Source organism: Sinohyriopsis cumingii, chromosome 8 (genome assembly GCF_028554795.1).
Source record: "Sinohyriopsis cumingii isolate HCF-2022 chromosome 8, ASM2855479v2, whole genome shotgun sequence".
In the NCBI taxonomy this organism is placed as follows: Eukaryota; Metazoa; Mollusca; class Bivalvia; order Unionida; family Unionidae; genus Sinohyriopsis; species Sinohyriopsis cumingii.
This window is the reverse complement of record NC_142968.1, coordinates 823,075-841,025: the sequence shown is the minus strand read 5'-3', so window position 1 is coordinate 841,025 and position 17,951 is coordinate 823,075. Positions and strand designations below refer to the sequence as shown.

Below are 17,951 nucleotides of genomic sequence, written 5' to 3'. Positions count from 1 at the left end.
GCCACCTGTTTGCTGTACCAAGCCGAGGAAGAGATAGGAGAAGAAATCAAATACTTGGACGTGTGTTCGCTGTATCCCTACGTGTGCAAATATTGTCGCTTTCCTGTAGGGCACCCGCAATTGTTAACGGAACACATCGACCTGAAAAACATTCGACAATACGAAGGCTTGATCAAGTGTAAAGTTTTGCCTCCCACGAACCTATACCATCCCGTCTTACCTCACCATTGTCAAGGCAAATTGATGTTTCCCTTGTGCCGTACTTGTGCCGAAACGTGCAACCAAGATCAACCTTGTCAGCACAGCCAGGAAGAACGGGCCTTGACGGGAACCTGGGTCAGCGTAGAATTGTTCAAAGCTTTGGACATGGGATACCAACTGTTAGAAGTGTACGAAATTTGCCACTTTCCCAAGACACAACAGTACCGCAAGGGTGATCCCAGTCAGAAAGGTATTTTCGCCGACTACGTGGATGCCTTTTTGAAACTGAAGCAAGAAGCCAGCGGCTATCCTTCCTGGTGTCACACTCCCGAAGACCAAATAAAATTCAAAGAGAAATACCGGGAACAAGAAGGCATCACTTTAGACCACATCGAGAAAAACGAAGGCAGGCGATCGTTTGCCAAAGTGATGTTAAATTGCTTGTGGGGTAAAATGGCACAACGACCGTGTTTACCCAAGACGGAATATTTGACAGAACCTTCCCGCTACTTCCAGATGATTCACGACAAAACCAAATACATGAAACACGTGGACGTCGTTCGAGAGAGTTTGATCTTGGTCAATTACGAAGAAGATCTGGACTTTGTACAAGACGACCCTTTTGGAAATGTCATCATTGCGGCTTACGTGACAGCTCATGCTCGCTTAAAATTGTACGAAGCTTTAGAACTGTTAGGGGAACGCGTCCTGTACTTTGACACGGACAGCTGCATTTACATCCATCACCCGATTCAACATCACCCTAACATCGAAGGAGACCGTTTAGGAGCCTGGACAGACGAGCATCCCGACGACAAGATTCTAAGTTTCGTCAGTGGCGGTCCCAAAAATTACGGCTACGAATACCGTGACAAACAAGGAGAAGTGCACACGACGTGCAAAGTGAAAGGACTGACTCTGAATTATCGTACCAGTCGTGTGGTCAACTTTGGGGTATTGAAAGAAGCCTTGCAATCGGGAGAGGATGGAAACTTTAAAGTGACCACCTATCAACCGAACAAGATTGTACGTTTACCCACTCACCACATCGTCAGTCGACCCTTGGAAAAAGTCTATCAAATTGTATACCAGAAGCGAGTTCGACTTCCCAATCATTTCACCTTACCGTACGGTCACGTCGGTATTGGTCTGTATATAAAAAAGGAACCCTAGGCAAGATCGATAGTTCATTGTGACTACCAAGACCGAGCGAACAAGATGAATACTTTGAAAGAGGCATCGTTCCAGTTTGGGGATTGTAAAAAAGTTGTATCTTCCTCTAGTGTGACTAATATTGGATGGATAAGACCCATGCATTGCGACGGAAAATGTCCGGAAGGAAACTGCGATTGTCCATGTGGTTACCATTGTAATTGCGTAACGGAGTTTGCAGACGAGTGCGATTGTGAGCCTTGCGATGGATACGATGCTGTACCTTGTGACCTGAGCGATGCCGTAAAGTATCATGGGAACTTTAGTGCCCCTACCCCTATCATGGAAAGTGATGCTGTGCGTGTCAAACCTGTGGGATGCGAAAGCGATGCTGCTCGTCCTCTTGGACATTTTACTGGGTTTCGTTTTAAAGGGGAATGTTCACCTTCACGTCTACCCCCCTACGGATGTCATCCAGCCCTGAGCAAACTCCTACCCATGTCACTCAACCCTCATCGAAACGAACCTGTGAAAAACGAATATTCTTTTCCTGTGCGTTTGTCGGAATACTGCGACTTTGAAAATCGTCTTCAATCGTTCAAAGGAAAATGGCCAAAGTATCTGGGAGGACCGACCCCCGAAGAATTAGCCAGAGCCGGATTTTTCTACTTGGGCGAAGGAGATAAAGTCAGGTGCTTCAGTTGCGATGTGACACTTCACCACTGGGAACCGCAAGATTCGGCCTACGTAGAACATGCTCGATGGTCACCGAATTGTCATTACTTACCCTTAGTGGGACCGAGACATTGAAGTAACTTTTTTACCATAATCATCTGTTCATGGATACTTTACAAGAGAACATTCGTGCTTTGCCTGTGGAGTTGAGAGAACGCATTTATCGAGAACTGGTCAAAATACAAGTGAAACGTAAAGAACAATTGCATCCGTCACGTCACCGGTGTTTGAACCACTGGTACCTGAAGGCTATACAAGGATTGATTCAATTGAAAGTGTTCCATCGGACAGACATTGATCAGCGATCCTCTAGTTTTAAAAAGGATTGGTTTGGTATGGACGATTCTACCTACATCATTGTAAACGTACTGCATCGAATTCCAGAGGAAGAGTTAACGAATTACCAACATCTTGAACACAATGTCAACTTGGTGAAAGAGGAAACTTCTGAACGAATTGTAATGTGTAGATTAGTGACTCAACGATTTAAATTCGACACTGAAGTGAAACCATGTTTGTGCAAAGAGTACATTTCTTGTGTCAGACCAAAGAGGATTTAGTATGACCTATTCATGGATACTTTGCTAGAGAACATTCGTGCTTTGCCTGTGGAGTTGAGAGAACGCATTTACCGAGAGCTGGTGAAAATACAAGTCAAACGTAAAGAACAATTGCATCCGTTACGTCACCAGATCTTTAACCACTGGTACCTGAATGGTATAAGAGAACTGATTCGTCAGAAATTGTTTCAGTGGTCAGACCTTGTTCAACACTTTGAGTTAGTGAATGATCGAAATGTTCATTATTTTGGTTACTTCGAGATTCACCTACAGCAATACATTGAGGAAGACAAGTTAAAGGATTATCAACATATTTTACGTGGAATCTACTTAGAGGAAGAGGAAACTTCTAAACGAACTCTGAAGTTTCGGTTACAGTATGCAAGATTTAGATTCCCTACTGGAGAACGAAGATCTCTGGCTAGAAAGTACGTGTATTGTTTCCGAAACAAAGAGACTATAAAAACAGGCTGCCATGCCACGACTTATGTCACATGTCATCCAACAGATTCCGTGGAAGGAACTCAATGACCATATTCAAACCGTGGATCATTACCATCGATTATTACAAGAACTGTATCCATTCAATTTGGGACGACAAGTGGTGTGTGTCTTAGTGACTTGTTTTTTGGGATTTCGTTTACCAGCCGATTCTTTGTGGACTCTTTACGATCAGTACTTACCACCTCCATGGCCTTAAATGGTCACGAAAAACTCCTTTTGTTCAAAGCCTTGCGTTTTCATCTGGATACTTCTCGACCTCAACAGGAAAAAAAGATTCGTCAACTTTTAGCTACCCAAGACGTGTATGACGATGTGTGTGTAGCTTGTGACTTACACCCTCATTGGACAGATGTTCGTGACTGGAAAAAGGGGGGTTTTGAGGTTTGGACCCAAGAAGTGACCCAGTATGCACAAGAGTTGTTCAAGGAAAAAAGTTACTTTTCAACCTGTGTTAGTGACGGTGCCAGAAGAACCCGTCACCGAGAACAACCACTCGCTTCAGGACAGGACTGTCATGGACATTCCTGAAAGGTCATTCCGGGAGGACACTTGTGTGACAATACCTCATGTAGAGACTGTAAGAACATTACACACTGTCCCTAGGACATCTTGGTTACCAAAAACATGTTGTACAGACACTTGTTTATATTTCACTTTGATTGTTATGATGTGTTTTATATTCCTGTACATCACTATTTGGGTTGTATGTATTTTTGTCTTTCGTGTTCATATTTGAAACATTCAATAAACGTGTTCTGAAAAAGTATATAAACTCTTGTCTTGTTTCTTTTTCGTGTCACAAGTGACATTTCTCACACCATGGCTACCTCTGCTGTCTCTGCTCCCTCTTCCTCTACTGTCAAAGTCATCGACGAACACTTAGATCGTGCCAGTTGGGAGGCTTTGTATCTTCGCCATCCCTTTAACATGCTCATTGCTGGACCTAGCGGTTCAGGCAAAACCGAATTCGTCAAACGTTTGATCGAGCATAAACATCATTTGATCGATCGGCCCCCTCAACGGATCGTGTGGTGTTACAAAGAGTGGCAATCGGCGTACAGCCTTTTGCGAGAAAGTCAAGGCGATTCCATCGTGTTTGTGGAAGGCATTCCTAAAGAAGACGACGGCATCGTCTCTGACTCCCGTCTAACCCATTTGGTCATTTTCGACGACATGTTAGGAGAAGACGAAGAAGAAATTAAATTGTGGTTCACGCGCAAAGGGCATCACCGTAATGCCAGTGTCGTTTACATCACCCAAAATTTGTTTCAACAAAGTAAAGCCCATCGCACCATCAGTCTCAATGCGCATTACGTGGTCTTGTTTAAAAGCCCTCGAGATAAATCGCAAGTGCAAGTCTTAGCCAAACAGTTAGGAACGCCTTGGCTGACTCAGGCGTACGACGATGCCACTCAAACGCCACACGCCTATTTACTCGTCGATTTGAAACCTACGACCCCCGAGGATTTGCGATTTCGTACCCACTTGTTTCACCACTGGTGCCAAGACGGAGGGCCTGTCCTGTACACGTCTCCGTCCTCGACTTCATTTCACTCCCCATCAAAAAATCTATAAAAACCTCAGACCCTTTTTCGTCTGTCTCACACAGTGTGAACATGACGTCCCTTCAGTCGCATCTTCCCGTCAAATTGATTCGTGCCTTGTATGGCATCAGTCGAGAAAAAGATCCACAAACACGAGCCCGTGTCTTAGAAGCTAGTCTCAAAGAAGTCTTACGATGGTTCACGGTGACGGCACGTCAATTACTCCAAGGAATCATTCAGATTCCTCATCAAACCCAACGCTTTTTCGATCGAAACAAAGTCGCTTTGGTCCAACTGGCCGATCCCCGCATCGACACTCAAACCAAAAAACAAATCATTTTGAAACCTGGAGGGAGCGGTACTCTGGGAGGGGTCATCATTCGCTCACTCTTAAGATGGGATCCTAATGCCCCCAAAGTTATCCCCAAGACAAAAGTCCAACGAAGCCCCAAGAAGAAAAAGAAAAAGACCAGGTCCCCAAGAAGAATAACTTCTCCAGTGGCAGGACCCTCCTCTTACCAGACACCACCACCCCGAAAAAAGAAAAGAAGCCCCCAGAAAAAGAAACAGAGAAAAAGTCCCCAGAAAAAGAAAAGTCCACAGAAGAAAACTAGTCGCAAGAGAGGCACTTCGGCCAGGACGCAACCTTACACTCGCAAACCACGACCTGCCACGGCAGTGACTGCGTCTCCGGCATCCTCACGTTCATCCACTTCTCCGTTGATGACACCCAGAACTGAAGAGTACTTGGAGACGTTGATCACACCAAGAACATCTCCGTTGATGACCCCCAAAAGAACTTCCCCAGTGGCAGGACCCTCCAATTTAGTGGCAGTGGCTGCTGCTCACAAAGTACCTTCTCCCAAAATCAAAGTCCAAGAAAGATCGGGCATGTTACAAAGTTTACTGGATTTGTCCAAGCAAGAACTGGCTCGATTTAGTCCGTTGCGTACCCCTGCACGACGTGTCATGCCTGTCCTCAAACTGATAAAACGTAAAGACAATCAGTGGCGACGCGTTCCAGTATAAAAAGAGCCTGTGACCAAGTCGGGGTATCAGTGAACTTGTAAAAAAGATGTCACCTCCAAGAAGCCACAAAAGAAAGAGACAAAGGCAGACGCGTCATCCGACAAAGCGCTTAGCCAAGCATCGACATTACCCTAAGAAAAGACACAGTCGTTCCAAGAAAAAGAGGCGTCAACAAAGGGGAGGATTCCTTGGCGATTTTGGGAAAAACATTGTCACCTTTATGACAAAGCGATAGTCCCAAAAAAAAGATAAAAGGGTGTGCGTTAAGTCATCGACGTTAGTGTCTGTTCGGTGAATGTCCCGGAACCCACAAGCAAAAATGTCACCCTCCAGAAAACCCCAAGGAAAGAAAAGGAAAGGACTGCCACCACGTTTAGCTAAACATGGGGACCTGTTATCTGTCCTGTCCAAAGCTTCTTCGCCCCTACGAAAAAAACTCATTCAAACGGCCTCCAAAGAGGTCATCGATACCGTCTGCGAATGTTGTTTGAACGTTTTGAAAGGCACGATCCCTTTGTCCAAACACCAGAAACAATGCTTAGGCAAACATCGTCACGTTCTTCGCCAAATGGTTCAAAAGAAAATTCCCATTCGTCAAAAAAAGAAGATGTTGGTTCAACGTGGAGGCATTTTGCCTCTCTTGTTAGGCCCCATACTGAAAGGAGTCTTGGGAACCATGTTGGGAGGACTGATGGGAGCAAGATAAAAAGGCCTTCGAAAGTCCCAAGATCTCAGAATCGACCCCTGACAACCCCATGGAAGGACGAAAACTAGCTTTAGTGCCTTACAAACGATGGATGGAATACCATCGGTGGCAAGAACAACGCACCCCGCATTTACCTCCCAATCCCAATTTGAGCGAGATGTCCCAGTTACAACACGAATTGCAATCCTTGATGGATCGCCAAGATTTGTCCGAAACAGAAAAATCGCAAAAGTACGGTCAACTCTTGCAACGACTGCAACTCTTTCACCAGAAAGCTTTAGACGAAACAGCTCTACCCACTTTGAAAGATTTTAAGACCTTGATGAAAAGTCCAGCACCATCACCAGTACCAGTACCAGTACCGGTACCAGTGGTCAAGACAGAAAAAGGAAAAGAAGAAGAAGAAGAAGGGTTTCAAACTCCACCAGAAAAAGTACGCAAGTTAACAACACCACCTACCTCCAGAATTGGATGGATTAAAAAGATGATGGCCACCCCTTCTTCCTCACAAGAGAAAAAGAAAGTGAAGACAGAAGTGAAACAAGAACCGATATCCCCTGCTCAGACATCCTCCTCTTCGACACCTATTGCCGGTCGCACACGCAAAGCCTTGCAATCCAAGAAAATACCCCAAGAGAAAAAGAGTAGCCTCTTCCAAGAGTGGGTGCCTTATTAAGACACCAATCAACACAAAAAAAAATGGAAAAAGTCTTAGCCAGCATTTACTACGATCCCTCCCATCCTGCAGGTTACGCAGGAGTTCAAAAATTGTATCGTGCTGCCAAAACTCGACTGAAAAGTCTCCGTTTACCTCAAGTGCAACGATGGTTACAAGAACAAGCTACCTACACTTTGCACAAACCCATTCGACGCAAGTTTGCCAGAAGTCGCACCCGAGTGGAAGGCATCGATCATCAATGGCAAGCCGATTTAGCCGATGTCTCTCATTTGGCCAGCTACAATCGTGGCTACAAATATTTGTTTTGTGTCATCGACGTCTTTTCCAAATTTGCCTGGGTCGTGCCCTTGACTTCCAAATCGAGCAGCGAGTTAGTGCGAGCCCTGCAACGGGTGTTGAAACAAAGTGGTCGTCGCCCTCTTCGATGGCAAACGGACAAAGGCACCGAATTTCTGAACCAAGCTTTCCAAAAAGAATTAAAGAAACGTGACATTCATTTTTTTACCACCGAGAATCCCGAAACCAAAGCCAGCATCGTGGAACGTTTTCAACGTACTTTGAAAGAACGCATGTGGAAATATTTTACGCATCACCACACTCTGAAGTACATCGACATCTTACCGCACCTGGTGCAAGCGTACAACCAATCTTACCATCGAAGCATCGGACGTGCCCCGCAAGACGTGACTCCCGACAACGAAGTGCTGGTGTTCGAGCGCCTGTTCGGTACGTCCCCGACGAGGGCTGTCCCCAAGAAAAGTGGAGAGTTGGCCGTAGGAGATTGGGTGCGCATTGGCAAAACCAAACGCACTTTCGACAAAGGTTACTTACCTAACTGGACGACCGAACTGTTTCGCGTTACTGGACAAGTGCATGGCCGTCATCCTGCCGTCTATAAATTGGAAGACATGAACGGAGAAGTACTCAAAGGAACGTTTTATTTGCCCGAGTTACAACGTGTCACCAAAAAAGAAGACGACGTGTACGACATCGAAAGCATTCTCGAACGCAGAACCCGTAAAGTGGGCAAACGACGTGTCAAAGAAGTCAAAGTACGTTGGAAAGGATATCCACCCAGTTTCGATTCTTGGATCGACGCTTCGCAAGTCATCGACTATAAAAAGAAGAAGTGACCATCATGCCCTTTCACACAGCAGCAGACGCAGCTACGTCGACCAGTTCTTCTTCCCCTAGTTCTTCTGTGCAAGATTTACAAAAACAACCCTTGTGGGTGTGGTGTGGAGAACGTGTGCCTAAAACGCAAATCGTCTTTTTCTGCCAAATCTTCGTGGTGTATTGTGTCATCGGGGCAGCCATCGCCAATTTGAGTTTGCAACAAGGAGACAAACAATTGTGGACCATTTTATTGAGCAGTTGCATCGGTTACCTGCTTCCTGATCCCTCCCTGAAATTCTCCTCGAACGGGAACGTTGTGTCCAGCGCCAGTGTCAGTCACCACTCCAACAACCACAACCAGAACCCCATTTTGGGCGGAGACACGCCTCTGACGTCCAGTAATATCCCCTCGGACAGCCACAGAACTCTAGAATTATGAGTCACCAAAACCAATTTTACTTAACCTTACCCAGTGACAGTTCCATGGAGGTGTTTCCCCACAACACGTTGTGCTGTTACACGGCCAAATTACCTCAAGCCATCCCCTTAGATCACGAAGCCCATTGGGAAGTGGCTTTAGTAGAAATGATTCACGCAACACAAATCAAAAACATCACTGAAACTCAAAACACTTTTGACGTCGAAATTCTGGACCCAGCACTGCAGCAACAGATAACGGGCAGTCCTCAACATAAATCACATCTTGCAAAGGACCTATTACCCCGCAGCAGTGACTCTTCTCCTCCTCTTTTCGTTTATCACTTTAAAATTAATTCAGGCCATTATTTTAGTGGCCAACATCTGGTGGAAGCCATCGCTGACAAATTCTATGCAACCTTTGACAAAGTTCTGACCACAGCAAAAAAACGTGTCACCATCGAGTACCACAAACAGTCTCACCGTCTACTCATCAAATTTGAAAGTGAGGAAAGAAGTATACGTATTAAATTTTGCCCTGAATTGTATGACATTTTGGGTGGAGACCTCAATATGGTCACGGATAAGCAGACCAAAAAAATTATTAAAATGGCAGAGATTGACAACGACATGCATTTTGCAAGGTATTTTCGTTTCCCGGTAGAACTGAACCAAGGACTGAATTTGATGTTCGTGTACTCCGATGTGGTGGAGTACAACGTGGTGGGACACACCTCCGTACCGTTACTGCGTGTCATTCCTTTCAAAGTGGATTCTGCCACAAACGCTGACGAGGAAGGTGGAAACACTTACCACGTCCACCGCGAATTTGTCCATCTTCACTATTTACCCGTCAGCAAGTCGTATTTGGACACGGTCAACATTACTATAAAAGGAGATTTGGGACAAAATATTCCATTCACCAAAGGAAAAGTCACGGTGAAACTCCATTTTCGAAAACGGTTCTCTCACGACTCGTAAGTAAGTCATGTATCCAGTGTACCAAGGGGTGGCTCGACAGCGAGGACACGGTTTAGGAGACATGTTAAAATCGGCCTTTCGTTCGGTGGCCCCGGTGTTGAAACCGATGGTGACACGCGGATTGCACGCCTTGAAAGATGCGGCACTGACGCAAGGCAAAGAATTTCTCCAAAATGTCATCATCGACAAACAAAACCCTAAAGAAGCCTTCATGAGGGCAGGCAAAAATGTCTTGCTGCAAACGGGCAAAGACATTTTGGGCCGACGAGAGACACCTATAAATGCCCTGCACGCTACCGAGTCAAGCATTCAGCAAGGACAAGGCAGAAAGAGACGACGAAGAAGAAAACACCCTTTCACCAGACTTCAAGCGAGAAAGGCCAAGAAAAGAAGAACCGTTCGAGACTTAGACGTTTTCGATTATTGAGACACAAAACAAAATGATGCACCGAGAGTCTTGCGCTTGTTCCAAGACGGAACTGGATCTGTTTGCCATGCCCCCCACCATGATGACGATGCAAGAATCCCAATGGGTGGAATTTCATCCCGTCTCCTCATTGACAGCCTCAGCTCCCATCGAGTTTGAAATCAAAGGACAGCCCGAAGATTACATCGATCTGAATAGCAGTTACTTGTACCTGAAAGTCAAAGTTGTCGATGAGGATAATACGATCCTAGATGGCGATGAGGTAATAGCTCCCGTCAACAATTTCATGCATTCCTTGTTTAGCGGAGTGGACTTGTACTTGAACAACAAACTGGTCAGCAGCAGCATGGATACTTACCCTTATCGAGCGTACCTGGAAAATCTCTTGACGTACGGAATAGACGCCAAGAACACTCATCTCAATGCCTGTGTGCTATGGGAAGCTGACGAAGCAGAGCAGTTTGAAAATTTCGAAACTGATGCAAAAGCCAAAGAAAACAATGAGGGATTTATAGAACGAAGAAAGAGAATCATAGAAAACAAAAGTTTAGAACTGATGGATCGTTTGCATTTGGACATGTGGTTGCAAGAGAAATATTTGCTAAACGGGGTGAATGTTCGCCTGAGACTGAATCGTAGCAGTGCCGCTTTCCATTTGATAGGTAGTACCACTTGCAAAACTGACATCGAGGTAGCCAGGCTCTACGTACGACGTGTGGAAGTGTTACCTAAAGTGGGTAACGAAATCAGTCAAACATTGAGCAGAACGACCGCCAAGTATCCCATACGACGTGTGGAAGTGAAAACGTTCACCATTCCCAGTGGACTGCAATCCATAACCGAAGATCATCTGTTTCAAGGACAGCTACCCAAGCGTTTAATCCTTGGTATGGTCGAGAATTTAGCCTTCAACGGAGCCATCGCTAAAAATCCTTTCAACTTTCATCACTTCAACGTGAAGAAAATCGAAGTCAGTCGGGATGGCAAGACCTTGTGTACCCGACCTTTCGAACCCGACTTTGCCAACAAAAATTACTTGAGATCGTACTTGTCCCTGTACGAAGCCACCGGCCAGTTAGGAACCAACACCAGTCACGGCATTGAGTATGAAGATTATGCAAAAGGCTATGCTTTGTGGGCTTTCGATTTCACTCCAGACCAAGGCAGCGACGAAGGACATTTCCACCCTATAAAATCTGGCCAGATTCGTGTGGAACTTCAGTTTGCAGAACAACTGAAACAGACAGTGAACGTCATCCTGTATGCAGAATTCGATAATACCATAGAAATCAACAGTTTGAGAGAAGTCATTCTAGATTATTAGAAGCTATGGAAGACTGTTATCCCTCTTTACCTAGTGGAGAAACTTTGGAGATGGAATGTGAGGAGACCGTGGAAGGAGAAGAATCTCAAGACAAAGACGAAGAAGATATCATGATGAAATCGAGATGGCCAGAACAAGAAGCCCATTTAGTCTCCTGTTTTGCCAAACACTTGGTCGACAAAATGACGGAATTGATCAAGAAAAATTGCTATGGATGTCAAAACGATCATCCCAGTCAAATTCAACACGATAAATGCCTGATGTTAAGTCAAGAAGAAAAATTGGACGAGTATCTGGACGAAGCTTGGAGTCTCATCTCGAACAAAGACGTGTTGCACCAGTGGTATAAAGACTTGCGTGAACATTCTTGTCCACCATTAACCACTCAAGAGATCCATCGTATCGAAGCTCTCCTAAATCAGAGTGAGGAAACAGAACGAATAACCGTTTATTCGTCAGACATTTTCAAGCAAAAAGTCAGGATCGAATTGACAACTTATTATTACCTGTGAAGAAAAAAACAACACAGAAATCAATGGATACCTGGGAACTTTATTACCTTTTGAACCACAGTTCGTATACAGCTTCTTGGAATCCTGTCGTCTGTGCTAAAGATGAACTCCCTCATCGCAAACCTAAAGACCATCAAGCTTACGTGATCAACACGGACGACAGTCATCTCCCAGGAACCCACTGGGTAGCCGTCTACTTTCCTCAAGAAGGATGTGTGGAATATTTCGATTCGTACGGATTGCCCCCTTTGGAAGACGATATCATTGACTTTATGAGAAGAAATGCTCAAACCACCCGATTCAATAACGTGAAATTACAAGGCACAGATTCCTTGGTGTGTGGACAATATTGTGTGTATTTTCTGCATCATCGCAGCCTGGGCTATTCCTTAGAACATTTAGTGACTCATTTCGATCCTCGTTCTTCTGCTAGAAACGATGTGAAAGTAGATCGATGGTTTTGTGACCATTATGCTTATCTTTTGTCTCAAGCTAGGAAACGTAGTGTCCATCAATGGCCTAATGATTTCCAACAGTGGAAATCACAATTTCATTCACAACGTTGTCAGCCCTGTTCAAAGTAGATTGTTGATTGAGAAAAAAATGCTTGTGTTTTGAAAAAAAATTGTTTGATGTTATAGTGTTGGATTATTGTTAAAAAATGTTAGAAATGTTATTGTTTAGTGTTAAGTGATTTTTGAATAAAAAATGTTGTGTTTTGAAAAAATGCCTTTGTCTTTTGTTTAGCTATAAGAATGTTGAATTGATGCTCTTTCATTTCTTACTATCCCTCTCATGACAATCACTGAACGTTGCGAATCGAAAATCGTGTGGGGATGTTTTCCTTCACGTCCGCGCTTTCACTATAATAACCGGGGTTGTTTCCAGTCTAACCATCCATTGTCGACTCATCCTCCTAAGAAGATGTGCTCCAAACTAGCTAAGCTCAACGAAGCCTACGTGAATTTGCATAGGGTCAGACACAGTCTGATACCGAAGCCAGAAGAAATAGAGAATGTGAGAATGTTAAAAATCACTGAAGACCTAATAGAAGAGCTCTTCAGAGAAGAAGTGAACAGGGAAAAAGAAGAATGGACAGAGAAGTACAGACTTCAAAAACAGCAGCAACAGCAACAACAAGAACAGCAGCAGCAGCAGCAACCTGAACCTGACAGAGGCTTTGTCGATTGCCGTATCGACACCAAAGAGTTCTTCTTCTCTTTCCGAAGAAGCAGACCTATTGCCAGAAAGTCTATCCTCAGAGGACATCGCATTCTTAGAAACTAAAAAAGAATGCCATAGCAAAACAAAAAACAGCCCTTTTCAGGGCTACCCCAATACTCTAGAAAAGAAGTAATGATTCATTTGCCAATGTGTGTAGGTAGAGTAGTGTGAAAATAAACACTAACTCTTTCTTAAAAATTTTGAGGGTATGTGTTGGTGTGTTTGTGTTTGTAAGTGATAAAGTAGGTTGGTGTGGATAGTAGATTAAAATGATGTTTGTTTGTTTTTTTTTTTGGGCTGCTTGAGGTGTATATTTGGGGTTAGATTGGATTGATTTGAGTATGTGGATAGTCTATTGAAGTGATGGGTAGCATAAAAAAGTGAGCGAGTGTTTCTTTTAGGTCCGCGCGTTGTTGTTGTTTTTTTTGGTCATGATCTAGGTAAGATGAATTTTATGTTTTTAGGGGGATGTTTTCCTTCACGTCCGCGCTTTCAGTATAAATTGAAACTCATTCGGCAGTCCAGCTACCCTTGTTGATTGATCAACACCATAAAATGAACACGAGACTTGAGAAACTGTTGGAGCTTCATGTGCATCTGGAATATGCCAGGCGCATATTAAATGAACTGGCCGCGGAAGCCATTGTCGAGGAGGGAAGAATAAGAGAGGAGGAAAGAAGAAACAAAGAAGAGGAGGAGAGAAGATATAAAGAGGAAAGAAGAAAGAAAGAAGAAGAGGAGGAGGAAAAGGAGAGAAGAAAAAATTTCAAAATCCCAGAGAGCGAAAATTGGGATTCTGAAGCGACATATCCTGCCTCTGCTCTCTCCCCCCAAAAGGTAAAAAGTAACTGGGGGATAAGATGCGTATGTGGCGCCAGGCCTGGAAGGTGCCACCATTAACCAGGTGCCCATGAAGTTCCAAACAAAACAGCCCTTTTCAGGGCTACCCAATACTCTAGAAAAGAAATAACTATTAATTTGCCAATGTGAGTAGGTAGAGTAGTGTGAAAATAAACACTAACTCTTTATTAATAGTGGAAGTGTATGTGTTTGTGTGTTTGTGTTTGTAACTAATGAAGTAGGTTGGTGTGAATAGTAGATTATGGGTTTATTTATTGTTTCTTAGCGTATGTGGAGAGTATAGTTTGGGTTTGATTATATGAAATGAGAAAAGTGGGGATGTTTTCCTTCACGTCCGCACGTTGTTAGGTTATGATCTAGGTAAGATCAATTTTATGTTTTAGGGGATGTTTTCCATCACGTCCGCGCTTTTTGTATAAGAACCCACAGTATTCGTGGTTCAAACCATTCTGCAAAGAATAAAAAGAAGATGGCTTCAAACCACCTTAACAAAATGGAAAAATTGCAAAACGTCATAGACAATTTAGGAATGTTTGAGCAAATGTTGGTTAACCTAAACGAGGATCACTACTCATATAGTCCCCATAGAGTGAAGATGGAGATAAACAATTTACGAAAAATGAAGGTAATCATCAGTGATCTGTTAAAAGAAATAAAGGAGGAAAAGGAGGATGAAGAGGAAAGGATAAGGATGAGAGAATGGAATGAAAAAATTGAAAAAGAAGAAGAAAATGAAAAGAGGAAGAAAGAAGAGGAGGAAGAGAAGAAGAAAGAAGAGGAGGAGAAGAAAAAAAAGAAAGAGAAGAAGAGTGTAGGAGATAAAATAAGAACTTGGTGGAGGAAAAGAAGAAATTAGAAGAAGAAGAAGAAGAAGAAAACCCAAAGGCCCTTTTCAGGGCCAGCCATATTTCTCGAAAAGAGATAGTCTTTGAATTGCCTACCCCTTTTTTTAAAAAAAATTTAAAAAAAAATCCCATGTTAAATTCCCCTTGTCCGTAGAGTGTCCCACGATTTATTCCCATGTTAAATTCCCCTTGTCCGTAGAGTGTCCCACGATTTATTCCCATGTTAATTCCCCTTGTCCGTAGATTGTCCCACGATTTTTCGCCATGTTAAATTTCCATTGTCCGTAGAGTGTCCCAGGGGTGTTTTGACTGGAATTTCCATTGTCCGTAGGGTATCCCACCTTACTACTTAGTTGTTTTAGTATACTGATAGAAATGATAGGGGGACAACAACCGTTTCCACATAGAACCAGTTATCACACGATACTGACTCGTGACTCTGTACAGTATTTTTTAAATGAATACATGACATATGTCCAAATAAAAGTACGGTAGATCTGACATTTTAAAATTACTAAAATACTGTACAGAAGTAGAATAGTGTGCTTACTGGTTCCATGTGACGTCTGGTCCAAGATCCCTCTTGAAATAATAATAATAATAATGATAGAGTTATCACAATCTACACCTATCTATAGGAGTATTGATGACCCAAGTTTTAGTTTTGTTTATCAATTGAAAATGACAGGAAAAACAACAGTTTCCACATGGAACTAGTTATCACACTCACTATAATGATTCATGACTCTGTACAGCATTGTTTTAATTAGTACTAATATCAAAGTAAACGTAAGGTACTAAAATACTGTACAGAACTATAACAGTGTGCTTACTGGTTCCATGTGATGTCTGCTGTTTAATCATTCTATAATAATAATAATAATAATAATGCAATCACATAACTACTAGTATCATACAGTATTTATTTTTTATTTTCCTTGTGAATTCATTTACTTATATGTGACATTTTTCACGTATAATCTAGATCTCTCTGGTAATAATAACAATTACAACAACAACACGACGATGGTTGTGGTGGTGGTGATTAATTATGACAGTAGACTATTATTTAAAGTCATAAATTCAATCTATGTTTATGTCTATAAGTTATATTTTATTTTAATATATTTATTCATGTCATTATTGATGTTTATATCATTTTTATTTACAGACGACCTTGACCCTTGGGGTGTCGTTGTGGTCGGAGACAAGCTGGTCATCACAGACCGGAAGTCTAATAAAGTCCGTGTGTACAGACGCCATGACGGCATGTTGCTGTCTTCATCTGACCAACTGAAGTCAAGTCCCTATGGCGTGTGTCGTGTGAATGACACTGACTTATGTGTGGCTATGGGGGACGGTATAACACTCATGTCGGTACAGGACTCCGGTCTCATTTCTAGGGGTAAAACATTTCATTTACGAACATCATTTGATGGCTGTGATGGTGTAGCTGTATTCATGGACAAAGTTGTTGTCTGTGGTAAGAAAGACGACACGATATGTTGGACCGTTGTGTCTTTACAAGATGGACGACATGACAAGTTACACAAAGTCTGTAGAGGGAGGTTGAGTTGTTTGACGACAACAGAAAACATGGTGTATATTTCGTGTGATGCTAACTCCCCTGACGACGATGGTGTGTATGGATTTAATTTACTGAATCCAAGTCAACCGACATACAGATACAAACATGAGGAACTGTCATGGCCACTTGGAATAACTGTAGATGATAGTGGACATTTATTTGTGTGTGACGAGAATTCATCCATTCATCATCTGACAGAGAAATGTCAGTTAGTGGCCATTTATACGGAGGGGATACCACATCGTCCCTGGGCCATTTTCTGGGACAGTGGGATTCTGTACGTGGCAGCGTGGAAGAGCAATGCCGTCTCCATGTACAAAACACCTTATCAAGGCAAGTAACATATTTTATTTTTACTTAATTCACATCAACAACACATTTATAACTTTACTATCAACACTAACATTTTAAAATATTTAAATAAAATTAAATTTAAATTAAATCAGAAAAATAATTGTTCATTTTATGATCAAAGTCTGCATGAAACAATGTCATGTATGTAGGTGTCAACACAGCCATGTATGAAGGCCTGTTTATTTATTCAAGTAAATTATAAATAAAATGTTCGTTATTGGTATAAAGTTTAATACTATTCTACTTTTAAATAGTAATGTTAATTATTTATTTTTAAAAATTGCATATCTTGGTTATGATCGAAAAAATGTAAACACACAATGGCCGACAAAGAAATCATGCGTGTTAGATGTAGTAAAAAATATTTGCTACCAGGTGTCGCTTTCATTGAGAATTTTAGCACGCGACTTAAAAACCGGTTTTGACTGGTTGACACGGATGGCTTAGCCTTGCCTGAAAATGGCGGCGTACGTTTACATTGGTGTTGTAATGTGTATCTCTTGATGGGCTTCGATAATGATCTTACAAGGAATATTTAGTGACTAGAAAATAAAAGGAAAAATCGTCATTTAAAGGTATGTGGAATTTAATTTATACAAAATCATGCGTTAGGTACAAGACAGGTATGATATAGTCATAATAAGCTACATGAATCACATGTACTTTACATGCAGCTGGGGGTCGTGTCAAAAGTTTTCAACGATAACAAATAAAAGATTGCATGACAGCCATGATTGGGTGCCATTAGACCAAAGAAAAACAAAATATGTTTTCCCCACTTTGCAATAGTTTTAAAATTAGGGTAGGTAGTTCTAAATGTAAAATTATTGGTTCATTGTTAGTGCAATAATCAGTATTCTGACAAATGACATTGTCTGTACTAGTCAAACCTTTGATTTTGTTTAATGTGGATAACATTTTAGTCAAGTTTTAAGAATTTTAGCTTTAATTGTTCGATCTTTACATAATGACATGATTTTGCGGATAATTTGTTCAGTTAATAAATTTGAAAGTTTTTTTTTAATTGGTGGTTTTTGTTTTTTAAATCTAAACTGCTTTGATTGTAGTATTAGTAAATAATGGCAATCAAGAAAAACATGCCCTTCTATACCCTAAACAATAGACTAATCACATTTGAATAAAAGTGTTTGGGGGATTGCAACAGTCATTTGAAATAAAGCTTGGACAGTGA

At 42.2% G+C, this 17,951-nt stretch overlaps 1 protein-coding gene across 1 annotated transcript in view; it reads left to right on the top strand.

The window, feature by feature from the left end:
• LOC149792842 (uncharacterized) overlaps positions 1-17,188 on the top strand; it is a 36,666-nt gene extending 19,478 nt beyond the window's left edge. The window contains exon 2 of the mRNA XM_089966613.1: positions 15,989-17,188. Coding sequence (XP_089822739.1) covers positions 16,087-16,746 — 660 coding nt within the window. The 5' untranslated portion in view covers positions 15,989-16,086 and the 3' untranslated portion in view covers positions 16,747-17,188. The remainder of the gene's footprint in view (positions 1-15,988) is intronic.
• Positions 17,189-17,951: the final 763 nt, after the last annotated feature.